Source organism: Scheffersomyces stipitis, chromosome 1 (genome assembly GCF_000209165.1).
Source record: "Scheffersomyces stipitis CBS 6054 chromosome 1, whole genome shotgun sequence".
Lineage (NCBI taxonomy): Eukaryota > Fungi > Ascomycota > Pichiomycetes > Serinales > Debaryomycetaceae > Scheffersomyces > Scheffersomyces stipitis.
The window spans coordinates 510,327-527,574 of record NC_009068.1 but is presented as its reverse complement, the minus strand read 5'-3'; the positions used below and the strand labels follow the sequence as shown (position 1 = coordinate 527,574).

The 17,248-nt window shown below is 41.2% G+C and overlaps 4 protein-coding genes across 4 annotated transcripts; 2 read left to right on the top strand and 2 right to left on the bottom strand. All coding sequences in view use genetic code 12, as the record gives it.

Annotated features, from left to right (window-relative positions):
- Positions 1–421: 421 nt before the first annotated feature.
- Positions 422–829, top strand: PICST_28167 (predicted protein; the record flags this gene model as incomplete). Its single annotated transcript, XM_001387702.1, has 1 exon — positions 422–829. The coding sequence occupies one exon, from the start codon at positions 422–424 to the stop codon at positions 827–829; it is 408 nt and encodes a 135-aa protein (XP_001387739.2).
- Positions 830–1,580: 751 nt separating this feature from the next.
- On the top strand, positions 1,581–5,210 carry PICST_66296 (hypothetical serine-rich protein). The gene has a single exon (XM_001387701.1). It carries the CDS (start codon positions 2,158–2,160, stop codon positions 5,083–5,085), a length of 2,928 nt encoding a protein of 975 aa, XP_001387738.2. The 5' UTR covers positions 1,581–2,157; the 3' UTR covers positions 5,086–5,210.
- A 124-nt stretch (positions 5,211–5,334) lies between these two features.
- GYP2 (GTPase activating protein (GAP)) lies at positions 5,335–8,151 on the bottom strand (the record flags this gene model as incomplete). The annotated part of the gene is made up of 1 exon (XM_001387297.1): positions 5,335–8,151. The coding sequence occupies one exon, from the start codon at positions 8,149–8,151 to the stop codon at positions 5,335–5,337; it is 2,817 nt and encodes a 938-aa protein (XP_001387334.2).
- A 1,075-nt stretch (positions 8,152–9,226) lies between these two features.
- PICST_52045 (mitochondrial protein) lies at positions 9,227–17,248 on the bottom strand (the record flags this gene model as incomplete). The annotated part of the gene is given in 5 exon segments (XM_001387296.1): positions 9,227–9,805; positions 9,869–14,021; positions 14,067–16,907; positions 16,921–16,934; positions 16,973–17,248. Coding segments are annotated over 5 exon segments (7,863 nt in total), but the record flags the coding sequence as incomplete, so codon positions are not given.

The window sequence follows — 17,248 nt, the reverse complement described above, 5'->3', positions numbered from 1 at the left end:
GATTCGTCTTTAGTTTGTTTATTCGTATTTGTTTGGGAAGAATATGGGCGTTTTCTGAGTTGTATATATTTTGTGCGTTTTTCTGAATTTCGCATCCATTCACTTCTATTAGCACAGCAAATCCAGCTGGTCATGCTAACATAAGTATCTACAAACTTAGAGAAACTTGAAATAACAACACCGGAGTAATTTAGTTGGGAATGGAAGATAGACTTCTCCTTCTTGAAGTTTTATATGTAATGGTGCTTTCTAAACATTGGCTACTAGCTTAACTATGGAGAAATGTCTAATTTTTTTGCCATTCCGCACTCATTTTCTTTACTATGGATCTACAAATATAATAGCTTTCAATTTTCACTTCTGGTTCTTCTTCTTCAACACAGATACACTCATTAGTGGACAATATATGCATACATAGGAGATGTCATTCACGCTTCCGGATCTCAGGTTCGAACAGACCTTCTACAAGCAGCTTCTGGCCAATGCTGGCAAGAAGTATCCTGAAGGCAATAGTCTTAGCGACAAGGAATTGAAGCTGCTCAGCAAAAAGATTGACGAAGAAGAAGAGAGAATAAGAGATAGCGGAGACACGCATCACCATCCCGGCAGCCAAAATAATCAATTGCAGCCCATTGAGCCCATAACCCCGTGGATAGTGATCTACACCATAATCAAGGACCAGATGTTCTTCCCACTATTGCAGGGCTTCTTGTGGACCGGTGTTCTTATAAGCTTGAGGCCGTTGATGAGGCTAGCAGTGAAACAGGGCCAGCATGCTGGAACCTGGGTGGCCAATCTTGTTGGGTTGAATGCCATTCATCGTAGATAGTGTCCATAGTAATGAAGCAACGAAAGAGAGAATAGAGATTGAATGAGAGTGTAGAGAACTAAGTATAGTGAAGAGATCACAGTAGACGAAGTCACCAACGAGCGCTGACTACAAATTGCGGTTGAAGCTAAATTTCCTCTAACTCATGAGAGATTTGCAAGCTGTCAGCCATTTCTAGTATCTCTTCGCCGTGATATATAATATCATGCCATTGTAAACGGGCAATCCTAGACAATTTGTACAGATATTTCACTACCGTTTAATTCTAGTGCCGACCCCCGGAAGAGGGAAGTCTGGTTTCGGTGGTTCGTTTCGCGACTAAGCCAGCACCTTCTGCTCTACACCACGAAGATTCTGAAATACCACCATCTTTCATACCATCTTTCATACTATCCATACAAAAATGGGTAGTACAGGTATCAGTAGCTTATTCCAATGAAATATTCACTTTCAGTGGCAAAAAGCTCCTGATCCATCTACTAAATTGTCGGATGAACCGCTGTTCCAGAACTCTATCCAAATGTGATTTCATCCGGAATAGACCGCCATGCAACCGTCAAAAGACCGGACTTAGCCCGTACGCCTTTCCCATCTCTCACAACGTGCACGTGTGGCCATTCCGACCACTCCCTGTCCTGCACACGCATTCTCGGAGAATGGCAGTACTGAAATTTGCTAACAGGCAGAATCCCACTCTTCATCATTTCATTCAGGTAGGTTTCTTTTCAGTTCACCATATCAAACCAAGAGTAATTGATTGACCAGTACGATTAAGTGTTGATTCCCAGCGAAATTTCTTCTTTTCCGGTTACGAATCCTCGGATTGCTCAGATTCCGGTGTTCCAGCGAAAGACAAACACATTCTTCAAGCGAGGAATCTAGCTACATTAGCAGAATTGAGTCAAGAGAGCGACAATCTCGTTGTTTACATCATCGATACATCGTATAAATAGTGTATGGTATTTGGTTTGAATAGTAAAAAAGATTTCAACTACACAGCCACATTCATTATTTACATTCAGAAATAGTAAACAGAGCACTAAGATAGTATAAGCTCGATAAATTGAAAGTTTAGAACTTACTGATCAAATTCGAATTCAGAGATAAGAACCACGAATTTAATCAAAATATCGAGATAAACGTTGTCAAGTTTGCTGTATTCATAATAGATATCGAAAAAGAATATCTTTTAATACTAAGACTGTTTATCGTTATATTAATTTCAGTTGAAACCGGAAGCTGAACGGCCAAAGATTCTCATAGCCAAGAAGTTCAATCATAATCCTTTCTTGTTTTTCAATACAAGTACAATCTGAATCAAAGCCACCATGTTCAACAGAAGAAAGAGCCGAATCAACGACACATCCTATACCGGTGTAAATCATGTGGCTCCCACTTCCAACCAACCTAACTCCAGTGCCCTTGCTGCTGCACTCACTATTGGAAAGAAGACCAACGCAAATGCGCCACCAGTCAAGACTGGTATCACCAGAAGCTCGTCGATTAGCTATATCACCAAACCAGCTGCTCCACATGCTGTTCTGACCAAGAGCCAGGTAACCAGACAGAGTTCAGGTGGTTCTCTTTTGAAGAGAAGCTCATCTACATCAATGCAATTTGTTCAACCTCCTAGCCACTCATCTGTACAAAATAACCAGCCCCATTTCCGCAACTTTTCTGGCGGATCCATGACTTCTACTTCTTCCAGATCAAGTATTCAGACTCCTACTGGATCCAGAAACTCTTTAACCAACCATCCTATTGTCTATGATATCGACGATAGCTTCAACGACTCGTACTTAGATGAAATAACTGAGGAATCAAACCAGATATACTTGAAAAACCAGGCTAATATGAAAGACTTGAAGCTTTCACACCAACCTCATTCACAAGCTCCAGGTAGTCCTGGACTCAAAAAGTCAGGCTCAAGGGGCAGTATCACCTCTTCTGGTCCAGTTAAAATGGTAAAGAAGTATATCCCTACACCTAATGGGATTAAAATAGTGGAAGTTCCCGAGGCCAACTTGGCACAAGAAATTGCTCGTAACAACTCTATCAGATCAGGAACCAATATCCCCAGATCTGGATCATTGCGTGGAATTTCTAACCAGAATAAGAAGATTTCAAGAACTTCTTCCTTGAATTCTATTTCAAACAAGACCAAGCCAGCACCACGGATGTCGAGTTTGGTCAGATCTCCTCCCAAAATGGCTCCAATGAGAGAGAACGTCAATTTAGAAGCCAAGCTAGGCAATGAAGACGATAAGCTTGAGCAGAAATTAAAGATGGAAGCCTTACAGAAGGAAATAGACCACGAAAAGCAGTTGGCACATGAGTTAGAGTTGAAGAAAAAGGAATACGAGTCGTTGAGAGAAGCGAGGTTGCAGAATGAAAAGAGGTTGTTGCAGCTTGAAAAGGAAGAAGAACAAAAGGTAGCAGCACAAACTGCGGCCAATGATTACCCTGAACCGGACTTGGATACAGTTACAGACAATGCTGGCAAGAATGTGTCTGAACAAGCTAACCAAGTCTCTAATTATCCTTCTATAAAGGTAGACGATAATGATTTGGAAACTTCTGAAGAGACGATTGTCAAGGACTATATCGAAAAACCATCACTTACTACAATTGAAGTCAATCCAGATGATGCCATTACTCCTGATAATGATTCCTTAGTGGAACAAAACAACCTCCACGGAGATGTAATAAAGAGTTTTGGGGAAGAGAAGAAGCCAGCCACAGAACTCTATTCTTCCGATTCCGAAATTGATAAAGATTACAGAAGTTTGGAACCAGGCAAACTGGGAACCGAAATTGGCATTATCAACCAATACTCTCATCTTCAATCCAACGAACTATTGAAAAGAGACAGTATTGTTGAGAGTGATAATATCACAGCTGACGAATCAGAGCAGGAGTACCAGAGTGACTTGGCAAAGAGATTAAGACCACAATTCGCTGATGCAAGTCAAACAAACCCAGATGAGTTTGTTCAAAATGAACATGAAATTCCCGAACGCAAAGACTTGACTTCAATTGTTCTTCCTTCTTCTTCTCCCGAAGCAGAGCCCGAACCAGTACCTACAACGGTGGCTCAGAGCGAGGAAACCCTACATGTTCCAACAATTTCTGGACAAGAGAGCTCTGCAGCTTCTTCTCTTTATTCTGGGAACAGTGAAGATGGAAAGAAGAAACTAAAGTCTGCAATGAAGAATTCTTCTTCGTTTTATAATGTTTCGACTACACCTTCCAACAGCAATACTGCCGCAAAAAGCAATGCAGCCCATCAAGCCTACCTTTCGCTAACTACTGCTGAGAATACCAGACTCAACTCCAAGATGTCGGCTTCTCAACTAGGAGAATATACCTCTGTTGCTGGCAATGGGGCATACCCACAGATCAATGCCGCTCAGAATCAAAAAAGATTGAGTCAGTCGTTGAGAAAGCAACCTAAACAGCAGCAGCCTCCTCCTAGTATGGCTGGAAGGTCATTGAGGCCCCAGTCTATGCAAGCAGAATCTGGCCATGGTAAGTATGCTGCTGCTTACGAAAGTCAACAGAATGGAATATCTGGACGCAATTTGAGAGACAATAGACAAACCGTCTATGTTCAACCAATGGCTGCACACCCGGCTTTGCAGCCCAACTATCAGTCTCCTTCTAAAATGAAGGCTGCGGAGTTATACGCGAAGGCCAACTCTAGACCGATGTCTGTCTTCAAGCCAGTAGTTAAGAAATCGTCGTTTTCAAAGGAAAGCACCAGAGAGGAGATTGCCCCCCAACCAAAGCGCTTGGGAAAGACATCTAGAACTACGTTGCGTGATTCAGCCTATAATGTACCCCCACCACAGCAACAACATTCTCATGCCCCACCACAGAACAACATCTTACACAGGGCTACACATCCTCAGCAACAAAATACTCCTTCTGGATTGCGCAAACCAGCCGAAAATAACAACCCAGGTATCTTTAAATCCAGATTTGTTGATTCAGATGACGAAGACCACCATCATGGTGGAGGTGGATTTAAGGCTTTCAAGTCGAGATTCAACGATTCGGACGACGCTCTTCACATTCTCCCCAAACTGGCAACCACTGCTATTTCCAGCGACGATACACCTACGTTGCGAAATGGAGGTAGGAACAGAGATACCAGCGGTATTTCGAATGTCTCTGCCGCAACTGCCAGTTCCTCCAAGGAGAAAAAGAAGTTTGGAGGAAAACTTCGTAAACTTTTTGGAAGAAGCGATAACTAGAAATCATTCCCAATTCCAACTGATAGAAACCCCTTACTTTACGATCTGCACCACTTAATAATAGTATCTACTGATTCTAGCCCTCTTGTTTGTACACTTTATCAATGCATGTTCGTATGATTATGTTTGTATATATGTAGATGCAACACTTGCAATACTTCTACAAAAGGAAGCTCAAGAAGTTGGCCCTCTATGTCGTCACAATCTGTTTATTTAACATCTTTGTGACATCAGTGTCAAGAATATAAACTACGTCTCAAACTCTATCAAGTTATCGCCTTCGAACTTGTGAACTGTTTTACCAGCTGCTGCTTCAGCATCATGGAACTTCTTCAATTCATTAGTTCTGGATGCATTATCCACAGTGGGGTCCATCAAGACTTGAGCTTCGGCACCAAGAAGAAGATCCTTATCTTTTTCATCGATGGAAATAACACCAAAGTCATCATCACGCTCCTCTTCTTCTTCCTGGATCTTTGACTTTCCAGACTTGAGCGATGTGTTGTCGCTTGAGTTAACACTGAGGTTATTGTTGCTGTGTAAAGCATTGGAGGCTGCAGAGTCCATACGACGTCTAACTTTGTTGGCAACTTTACGTCCATCTGCCAATAACCCATCGAACATATCCCGCAAGTTCCTCATGGAATTGATCTTGTTATCTAGCGGGGTGTCTAATTGTATCGATTCCCTGAGCGTCTTGCTGAAGAGCAACTCGTACGTTTCATCTGCTAATATTACCATTCTAAACGTAGGCAAGTTTAAGAACACTGGAGTGTTCGGATTGAGTGCAGCATTATGTGAAATGGTGTTATCTATGGCCAAGTCTTTGATCAACAACTCTTCTTCTTCTGGCTGGGCATATTCAAAAGCTCGTTGGATAAAGGTGCTGGCGGCCTGCAAGTATCTTTCGACTTGAAGTCCTTCAAACTTGGGCTTGTCTATATCCATCTGTGAAGGAATCAAAATTTCTCCATCGTTCAGTTCCCTAGCAGCATTTGCTTTATAAACTTCATCAGCAACAGCATTTTCAATAGCCTGTTTGGTGATATCGTCTAACACATATCCCTCTTTCCATGGGTTGGTGACATACAACAAGTCTTCCGAAATTTGGAGAATACCTTCTCTATCAATCTTTCCCTTGTTCTTGTAGTCGTACAAGTCAAAGAAGTTTGTAATCATCGTCATAAGGTCCGGCTCTACTAACTTGTTTAAGCCGGAAACCAAATCAGAAAGTGACAACGCTCTTTGGCCCTCCGTGTCCCAATTGGAGAACAAGTGGTGTAAAAACACGGTATCTTCTGGCCCACTATCAGACTCAGGCTTTACCCAGCGACAGATTTCAGACATAAATGTTCTGAAGGCATTGAAGTCCATCAAGCTGGATCCACTTCCAACAGTGACACTGGACTGGACCACTGAATAGAATCTGTCGTAGATAACAGACAAGGTATCAGAGCTGATGTTAACTGTCTTGGGCAAGTTCCTCAACTCAGTACGTTTGACAAAAGATGAGATGTTCTGGAAAATGGTGTCTCTGTGTTTGTTTCTATGCGTGTTTATCATTTCATCATCTACTATGGCGAACTCTTTAAACGCCGTAACTAAAAGTTCTTGGAACTTTGTGATAGATCTATATTTGGGGTTGGGCGAACTGGGATGTGCTGATTGGTCTAGCACTTGAAAATAATCCTTAATAATGGAGATAAATGATCCGTCGTCGTCCGTTTTCAAGAGTTCTTCTCCGTTTATTTTCAAAATGGCCAAAGCAACTTGAAACAAAGTCTGTGGACCTTGCAAGAAGAAAACATCGAGAATTCTGAAGGCAAACACCAAAGGCATGGAGCTCAAATACAACGACAAAAACCAGGGCAATGATACCACAGATAGCTGGATATCGTTCTTGGTGATATGGTCCCAGAGCATGGGCATCGTGTTCTGAACTAGCGATTCAAACACACGTTGGTCCAACAAGGTTCCATACATGGTTTTGGAGTAGTAACCAGGCACAATTCTATCACAGAGAAGGTTCAAAGCCCAGAAGGCTTGTTCTTCAGACATGTAGATAAGCAACGCTGCTACGACGATGTTCATAGCCTGACAATAACCGACCTCGGGATTTTTCCAGGAATAGGCAGTCAATACACGTCTCAAACGTTCTATACCCTCAGGACTCTGGTAAGCAGCGTATTCAGGCAAAGACCGATTGAGATCCTTTTCGATTTCGTCCGTAGCCAACGACTTCTTGTGGAGATTCTTTTCCAAGATCTCTTTATACTCATCCTGGTAGTCTAATCTCAAGTACATTGAGCCACAGCATAATTCCCAGAGTTCACCTCTCAATCTGTTAGGTAAACCTACTCTGATTAAACGGTAGAACATGGGAGTCTTCACAAGCAGCAAGTTTCGGCCATCCACACGAAACAAATCGAACCACAACTTCATCTTGGACTTGTCCCGGAGCTCCTTGGGGTTACCAGGGAACTTGAAGAGAAGCCCCAAACCTCCTGGCGGTACCAGTTCGATTTTCTCAGACGAGATGTTATTCTTGAAAAGTAAATATTCAGAGTAACACGTCTGAACAAATGGCTGGAGCTTTTTCACGTTAGGCAAATTACGCTTCAATACGGTCTTCAATGTCTGGGCGAACTTTTCACTGTCTGAACGTAAACCAACGAGATATATAGTGAAGGTTAGTTTTGACTGGGTGCCGATGGCTAGAGCAACAGCATAGCTCTTGGACGGCAACCTCTCTACTTTCTTCACAGTCAGAACATGCAAAGTGAACAGACAGTTTCGGCGGTCAAATGCATCACGGAACACTATAAAATGCTGGGTAAGATAAATTCGTCCTTCTGGGTTGTTCAAGTCCTTATAGGCACTAGTAGAAAAATCAGATATAACAGCAACCTCTGCAGCATTCTCGGCCACAACGACTTCTCCATCTGGTAGACTGTACTCGCGACAGAACCATTGTTCTTTGGTTAAGCCGGGAGGAGTCTTTTTGTCCTGAAGCACCAGATTGATGGTGGAAACAGCCTTTTCTCTGAGACTATCAAAGAACGCCATGTTGAAAAATGTCTAGAAAAGGCAGAAAAAGAGGCGCAACGGCGATTGTGCACTGGACGGACGTTCGAATGGGGATCTAAGCTATGGCAGCGGTATACCCGGCAGAATTGACAGACTTGGTACAAAAAATTGGTAGAAGACGCACTTGTTTAGCTTCTTGAAAACGAATATATCTCCATACATAAATTAGTCGTAATAGAATCCCGCAGCTCCCTTCTGTGCATTGCTGACGTCAGCATTGACGTCAGATGGTGAAATTCTGGGGTAGCAAGAAGACAAGTAAAATTCCTAGAGCAATAGAATGGTAAAAGAGTAGCTAGGGTTAGGTTGTAGAGTCTAGAGAAGTTGGGGGTGTAAGACAAGCTTTGGGACAAGCTGGCTATTTGTGTGTAATTTTGCACCACCTCTACAGTTCTGGCTCGTATTCTCTCGTATTCATTTAATATTCTCCAGAATCTACACTGAGCTAAATTTAGGTCTCAGGGCCAGAGAAAACAACTTCTTCTCTATCCTTGAAGTATATGTTCTCATGGCCTCGTGAAAGTATACAAGATTAAATGTGCATTATTCCTTTTCTTTGATTTGTATAATTTCTCGAATACTTTTTATACTTACTTATTTCCTATGGTCTATATATTCTCTTCTGCTGTCTCAATCTTACGATAAATGTTTTCTACCACTAGATTCTTTACTCTAACTTGCCATAAAACCTTATGAACATAGTAGCCCATATTCTCGCATTAGCTTTATGAATATCACTTAATATACATTTATAATATAAACTAATGGCCATTGGCCTACTATACAATCACGCCTTCCATTTTATTCTATGCACTTATGCGCCCTGGTCTACCATAACTTCCTTTACTTCTTCAACGACCAGATCGTTCTTGATTTCTGTGTCTTCTGACTCATCGCCATCCTCGATATCTAGAAGAAGCTTCTCGAATGCAAAGGCACTATTATTTGTAGAAGTAGCTCTCTTTAAGTTATGGTGGTGATGGTGGTGATGAGGGTGGGGATGGGGATGTTCTCCATTTGTAGTTTTGGATGTGTCTCTGGATCTTCCAACAGTTTGAAGATCCTTTATAGTCATAAATGAAGCGTAGTCCGAAATCTGCTTGAGTGGTTCAGCCACTGTCTTCCTCTTTCTTTGCTTGAACTTGTTACCCAAAATCTTACCGGTATGGTTCAAGATGATCTTAATAATGTCTTTTCTCAATCTCAAGATAAAGTCCTCTCCTGACCACACCTTGTTCTTGTAGCTCAATGTAGGAATGTTCAAGAGCAACTCATGCACATCCAAAATGTTAAGATGTTTGGGAGGCTTGAAACTCACAAATAACTTGAACTTCGTCACCTCTATATCGACAAATGAGATGTACTTCATGGATCTACCAATGATTACAGCAATCTCATCTTCGTCCTGGCCGTTCTTCTGCTTTCTGATTCTACATTTATGCAGATTCCTGGGCTTATCCTTGGTCTCAGACAGCAAAGACAAGTCGTCAAAAGAAGATCGTTTAGATGAAGACTCTGAGTCTCTCATATTGAAAAGCAGATTTCGCTGAGAATCAGAGTCATTGACAAGATCTGAAGACGACCCGAACCGACTCGATGTTCTGTGCTTGTTGATGAAATTCTTTAGTGGGTTCTTTGATATCTTGGTTCCATTCGAAGATGATCTTTCCATAAAGGAACTGGACTCAGAACCAACTACAGTTGCTGAAGCAGTATCGGCAATATCTTCTTCATCACCATCTTCATCGTTGTCGTCATTATCGCCGGTTAAGATATCATCGTCGTTAGGGAACAAATAGCTAAAAATCTTCTTGGCAGTGTCATAATCAAGAGCGACTTTAAGAGGCTGCACAGCTAATTTAGCGTGTCTCATGATTGGGATACCTCCTACCGGTTCCAACATCTTCCAGTCCATAGATATAATTGGCTCTTGCTTCGAGCAGGTCGTATGATGTCCCTGATTCTCTCGCGCATCCATATCCTTTCCTTCCAAGAATGGTCTCAAAAGTTCAGGATAGACTGCGTTTTGTTGCAAATTGAAACCTTGAATCATAGTGATCTCAAGCTTGTTTTTGTTAGATCCATCAAACGAGTCAATCCTGGCAAATCTGGAGCTGGCCAAAGCAATGTCCACGAATGGCTCCCTATTGTCGTCCAAGAAATGCCAAATAACCTGGTCAGCCAATATGTTCCAATGCTTCGAATGCTGTTTGTGCGATTTCGACTTTGTAGATCTCATTCTTAAACCCTTCATAAGAACTGTGAGTTCAAACTTGTGTTTTTCTAATTCAAGTTCAAGCAACTTAATCTGCTCCCTTTGAGTAGTTCCCCAAAGTGAACCCTTCTCGTCAAACTTCAACACAATTTTTGCATACTCTCGAATACTTTCTTGCAATTCTTTTACTCTGAGATCAAGACCCTGGAAATCAGAATTGTCAGACAACTCTACTATCTTATCTAAACGACTCAGCTTGTTGTCCTGCTTGGGTTTGCTGTGAACTAACAAGTCAGTGACAACATAGTAAAGAGCAGAGTACTGTTCAGAGTTTGCATTTACGACAATTTTTGCCAACTGGACAATCATCTCGTTGCTCTGGGTGACATCCTGCCGTTCAGAGAATAAAGGGTTGAGCTTCTTGAAAATGCATGCCATCGAATTTCGCTCAGCTATGAGTTGATTTCTTGCCCAAGAACTATCATAGCAAACCTCACATTCCAACCATGGGGGCCAATTAATACTGGTAGAATCTGGCTCAGCCCCATAGGTGGTAGGTGGATGTGTCACCATACTGTCTTCACGGGTAAATACAAACATGTGAGAGTCGTTGAAAAGGACTCCATATCTTGTTTCTACTAAACTGGCAACTTCACTGCTTTCGCCAATTATTAAATTCAGACCCTTCAAGTTAACTCCAATGATTCTCATTTCCAAATCAGTAGACGTAATCAAAACACAGGAGTCGATATTCTTTTCACTAATTAATTGAATCTGTGGGTGGATAAGCTTGATCAAATATTTGTGTTCTGCTTCATGGGCGTCGTTATTCACTTCGTCAATCTCGTCGTTGAATCCGTTGATAACATCCTCTCCCCTCTTGAATTCCTTGTTGAACATTGTCTCTTGAATATCAACATAGTCCTCCTGGTCCCACTGCTCATTGATAACAGACGAGACTAAGTCTACAGCCTTCTTACTCATGAAGTATACAAGACTCTTTCTGTCACTAACTCTCTGGATATACTCCATAAACGAGTCTCTTAATCCATTGTCCCATTTCAATTGCAAGTTGTGGACAATGAAACGATTGTGAAATTCACTGACAGACTGATTCATCATGTAGGCATCTCTCATTTCATCAACAGTATGACTGGAATATACTGACAAGGCCCTAGAATGAACTTTTTGTAATTCTTGTTCTCCGATTGAAGATGATCTCAGAAGAGATTTATTCGTAAAACGTTCATAAACTGCTTCCACAACGTCCAACTTTTCCTTTTGAACCTGCAAATCAAGCTCGATTCGTTTGGCATCCTTTGCAAATTCCAGTCCATTCTGATTCTGTAACTTCTTAAGCAACTCTTCATTCTCTTTCATCTCTTTCCTGAGTAATATGCTTCTCTCTCGTAGCAACTTACCTTGAGTCTCTTCAGGCTTTTCAATACCCATAAGACAATCATGAGATTCTTCATTTCCAAAAGGATAATCGCCACCATCTTTTTGCAAACTGAATTCTCTAACATAAGAGAACTTCGGTGTAAAGCAAAACGGCATAATTTTGATCTTGGGATAAGGGGAAAGAGGTTCCCTGACTTCCAATTCTACAAAATCATCAGGATCAACCCACGAAAAGTCGTTGTCAAAGACATCAACATTATCAATCCAGCCTTTAAATGTTGAAGTTGCCTCGTTGAATTTACTGGAGTTGGTAGTAGGACTTTCAATCAGGACAGATTTCTTGTCAAGATACGACTCCAACTGTCCCATTATCGAAGTATCTTTGAATATAGCTGTTAAGAATCTCACATCCGCTTCTTCAGCTTGAATCTCAGCTTGGTTCATTTTCAAGTGTTGAACTTTGTTGTGGATGTTCAACTTCTCATTAACATATGTCACATACTCCTTACGTTGATGTAAATCTATCGAGCAAGCAGCAAACTTAGCCTTAAGCCCGGTGAAGGCAATCTTGTTAGAGTGACTTTCGTCCGAAGAAGCATGCATATAGGTATGTGAAATCGTCAACGGATTGAACACCAACTGGTACTTGATAGTGAAGAGATGCGATCCCATCTTCACATGAGAAGGGTCTATCAGTTGTGTCTTGAACAAAGGTCCCTGCCTAACGGGTAATGAAATACCATCTTTCAACATACTCCACCAAGTGAAAAAATAATGGAAAGTTAAAGGAGACAAATAAGCTGCATTGTAGCAATTTCCAGCAGAAGACTTCGAAATGACAGAGATAGCCATATGGATATAATCAGACCTATAACCATCATAAGAATCTGGATGCCAGTCAAAAGCTGGATTTGTGACTACAACATCGTAATGTGGCTTAAAGGTAGATACTCTCTCTTGGTGGTCTGAAAAAGTATTGCTAGCAATCTTGTTTCTCTCGTAAAGCATTCCAAGAACCCATCTGACCTTCTCAGCCGAAGAAAGTTTCATAACTCTCTTGCTGAACTTCTTAGATTCAGAATCGATATCCGGAATATACTCTTCTACTTCATCATAAAACAAACTCCACGACTTCTTCTCTTGGTAGGAGTAGTTTGGAATTGCAAGCAAGAAGTCATCACTTTCTAAGACGATCAACTCCTTACTATCTTCTGTATCGTTAATTCTCAAGCTAACGTTGTTCTTCCAACAGAAAACAAAACCAGCTGCTTTACCTTGAAGTTCGTATGGATTCGACGAACTCTTCATGTGAAGACACAACTCGTTGGCGATATTGAACCGGAACCTGCCGTGAACCAATAACGCGACCTTATCCCACCAACCAATAGGACTATCATCGATTTTTGGTTTGGTGAAGTTGTCGAATGCCGCAGAAGCAGCTCCCATTGCCGGCAGATACGACTTACACCATGAAAGCATACATGCTCTGTCTGCATCCAAGTCACAATTAAGGTCAAAAACGAACTTCACTGGGGTAAGAGTTCTGGGAATGAAAACAGAATAGAAGTTATCACTATTTTGGTTGGGACGAGTTGATGGCGAAAATGGAACGAACACGAATCTCATTTCTTCTTCTCGATGTACCAACTTCTCGTTAATCACCAAGTTACCATAGAGGTTGACTGTGTTATGAGTCTGATCATGGTTTTCAGGGAACGAAATAAGAGGAAGGGGATAGTCCCGCAAGAAGACATACAAAGACTTACTCTTGATTCGGAAGAATAGTGGAACAAGAATAGAGTATTCCAATTTCGGTTGCTTCTTACCAAATTCGTACAAGAACTGATCTACATCTGCAATCTTCGCTGCTTCCAACGTAAAGTCCAATTGTCTGAATACTCCTCCGAATAGATGTGGCCCAGAATGGTAGTTCAAGATATCAAACTTATCTATGATAGTCTCACAAATCACATCGTCTCCCCATGCTCTGGCACACTTTTGGTGCCAGCCACGATTCTTGACTTCCTTGAATAATCTGAACTTTTGAATCCATGAAGTTGCGAAGCCCTTTTCCAAATTCTCTCTGGCCAATTGGATTTTAGCTTCAGTTTCACTTCTGGTCGAACTTATAAGCGTGACTTCCTCTTCGATTCCGATATCTTCAGACGTCGGTTGCCTCTTCTTAAAGAACTTCGTTGAGTGAATACCATGAACATGGGTATGACTATGGTGACTATTTTGAGGAGACTCGTCTGCATGAAGACCATGAGCATGAGACTTATGGCACGATTCACAGAAAAAACGACTCAATGGACTGGCAAATTTTGGAACTGAGGTATTGACAGAAAGCTTTGGTTTCTGAAATGGTTGAGCATCTGATACTTCAATCTGCTCCTCAAGATCTGGAACGGCAACACTTCTCAATTCCTCTGCTCTTTTCTCGAACAACTTCAACTTCTTCATTCTTTCCTTTTGTTCAATAACACCAAGCTCGTATATGTAGGCTAATTCATTCTCAAACGGATCGTTTTCGATCGTCAAACCAAAAATACGAGTCTTGATATTAACGTGAGGGAATTTGAGAGCCAGCTTCTCTTCTGGCATAATTCTGTCGAATTTATCGAGACCTATGCTCATATTCTTGAAATTGTGGTCCAATTGCTTGATTGCCTTGGCAAATGTCAAGATGTTATCAATAACTGTGTAAAACAAGAACTGGTGAGGAATATTCAATCTGACAGCACTAGCTGATACTTCGAACTTAGGCTCATGTACACCTTTAGAGATGTCAATGTTGACACAGGGCTCCTTGATGACAAGCAACCTGGCCCATAACTTCGTCGACGGATGAACCACATAGAGTCTGGCATAGGTAAGCTCAACAGATCTATCTATTAAAACATCCTTCAACTTCAATTTGTCTAACTCGAACATGATATCAACATCTGTTGGCAATCTGGTGACGATTGCTGTAGAGTCAACAGTAATATCCAACTTGAGTCGTTTCAGAGAACCTCCCAATCTCTTCATTTCGTCCTTGGTACAATTTCTTTCAACAGTAGGAGCAAAGTACTTTACCAAAGTTTTGGCATATATACTACACCAAACAAAGAACATATCAATACGGCCATCCACTTCAGGAATATGTAAGTGTAGCCGGTTGATATCTCTAGTGTCAGCGTCTCTGCCTTTATTTGAAAGTGTGATGTCTCTGATAGCCAACACCTTCTTGATCTTTCTCGAGTAGTCATCGTCCTCATCTGTATCTTCGTTGGAAGTGGATGTAGTATTGAGACTCGACAAATCAGAAAGGTCAGAGTCGTTCACTTGGTAAGTCACCTCGTCAAAATCAGCTATGTATTCAGAAGCATGGTCACTTAAAGTGAACATCTGAAAAGACTTGATGGACATGTCAATATCTTCCTTGGCCTTCTTATAGGTGAAGTTCAAGTCTGTCAATTTCAACGAAACTCCTCTCTTAAACTCTCCTAAATCGATGTCTTCTCTCATAGACTCATCATAGATAATATGGCTGGGTAATCCATCCTTACAGACAACATCTGCCTGAACATTGGAAAGTGATACCTTGATTGTAGAAATAAAGTCTGGCACCACTTCAAACAAATCAATGTATTTTTGGGTATTGTCGTCCTCCAATTGAGGTATTTGAACCACCCCATCACAATTCCTCGCCAAGTCATTGTATCTCATATTATAGTGAATAATCCGTCTATTTCTGAACTCTCTCACCAAGTGAAACACAGCTTCGTTCACAGATTTCATTCTAGTATTCTTACTAGAAAGTTTTAAAGACATACAGTTGTCAAGCACATTGTAGACTGCTAGCAAGTTCACCTTCGACCAAGTGATGGAATTGTCTGCTGCTAGGAATTGGAAGTTTTTGACCTTGAAGAGCAACGTAATGCTGAACCTCTTCGACTTACTCTTGTTAGTCAACAACGTGTTAAAGTTCTTAGTATAAAATTTGTGATAGAATGTCTGTAAGGAAAACGTTGCCACCAAGTTTCCCTTTGCCTTTCTGTTAAATATATCTGACAAACCCTGACTTGGATTTGGAAGATGCAAATTGATGACAGTATCCACAATTAGGATTCTGTTGGAAAATTCCTTCAACTTCCGAAACAACTTCAACATCTTCTTGTTATCGACATCAGAAGAAGGGGATACAGGCTTCTTTGTTTTTGCACGTCCTAGGAAGTATTCCAGCTGATCGTGGTATATATCAAAGATTGGATTTGTCAACATCAACGATGTATCCAAATTGACAAAGCTGGTTTCATCGTAGGTGTTGTTCACCAACGATTCAGCAACTTTTATAAGATCAATAGGATTGGAAGTGACTTTCAAGGTACCAGAAGGTAATTCCATACTCTTAGATTCTTTGTGAAAAAGCTTTATAGAAGTCAAGTAAATTGCCAACTTCAAAAGCTTCTCGATTCTCTCCTCACCAAGCTCTTTAGTGACTGTAGTAACGAAGTTTGCAGCATTGACTTTGATCTTCTTGTATTCTACACTAATTTCTTCCAACTTCACTTCAAGACTCAGGAAAAAGTCTAAACCCTGATTTATGAGATCCAAATTCAGCGTCAAGGAAGCGATCTTTTTCGTACCCTTTGACTTATTTACTTCAACAGATTTCTCGTTCCTTTCTTTCATCAGATGAATGAGTGTGTCCAATGGGATAGACATTCTTCCGATGGATAACAGAACCCGGAGATTACTAAGATCTAAGATAACGTGGCTGGAGTCTTCCAAATCACAATGAGCTGCAGTATCGCAATGGATCAAAAATTCAAAGTTTCTGAACAACTTGACCTGGTTCTCGTCTTTTGCATCTGCATCATTTAAGTAGCCGTTGAACAGTGATACTATGAATTTGGCACTGGCGTCTGTATCAAATCTACTTTCAAGTCTCAAATAGTCCACAAAAACCGAAAGACGTTCGTGGATATCTTCATCATGGTAACTACACCGGAAAATATGGATATTGAACTGGTTTATGATTCTGGTATTAACAACCATATCGAACACCTTCTTCGGAATGTGACAAGAAAGCAATGATGGAAGATCTAGTGGTTTACGTGGAAGAGGAACAGGACTTGGACTTGGACTTGGACTTCCGTGGCTGGGAGCTGAGCTTTCTATCGGTTCTTCATTCGTCACTGTTTCGTCTTCCTTCTTCATCAGTTTGACATCCACGTCGACTAACTCGATGTTGAACAATTTGAGCGCGGAGTCTTTATTTCTCTTGCCAAAGAAGTTGAATCGCAATTGTACTTTGCGAATATAAATATTGGTAGACTTCACTTCAAGAGTGACATGCTTCAATGAGAGCCAGCCAAGCAGCTTGACTCTCAAGTGGGGGATTCGGTTCACAAGAAAGAGGAAAGCCACATAGACCGCTATGGCCGTACCTAGTATGAAATATAGACTAAGCAT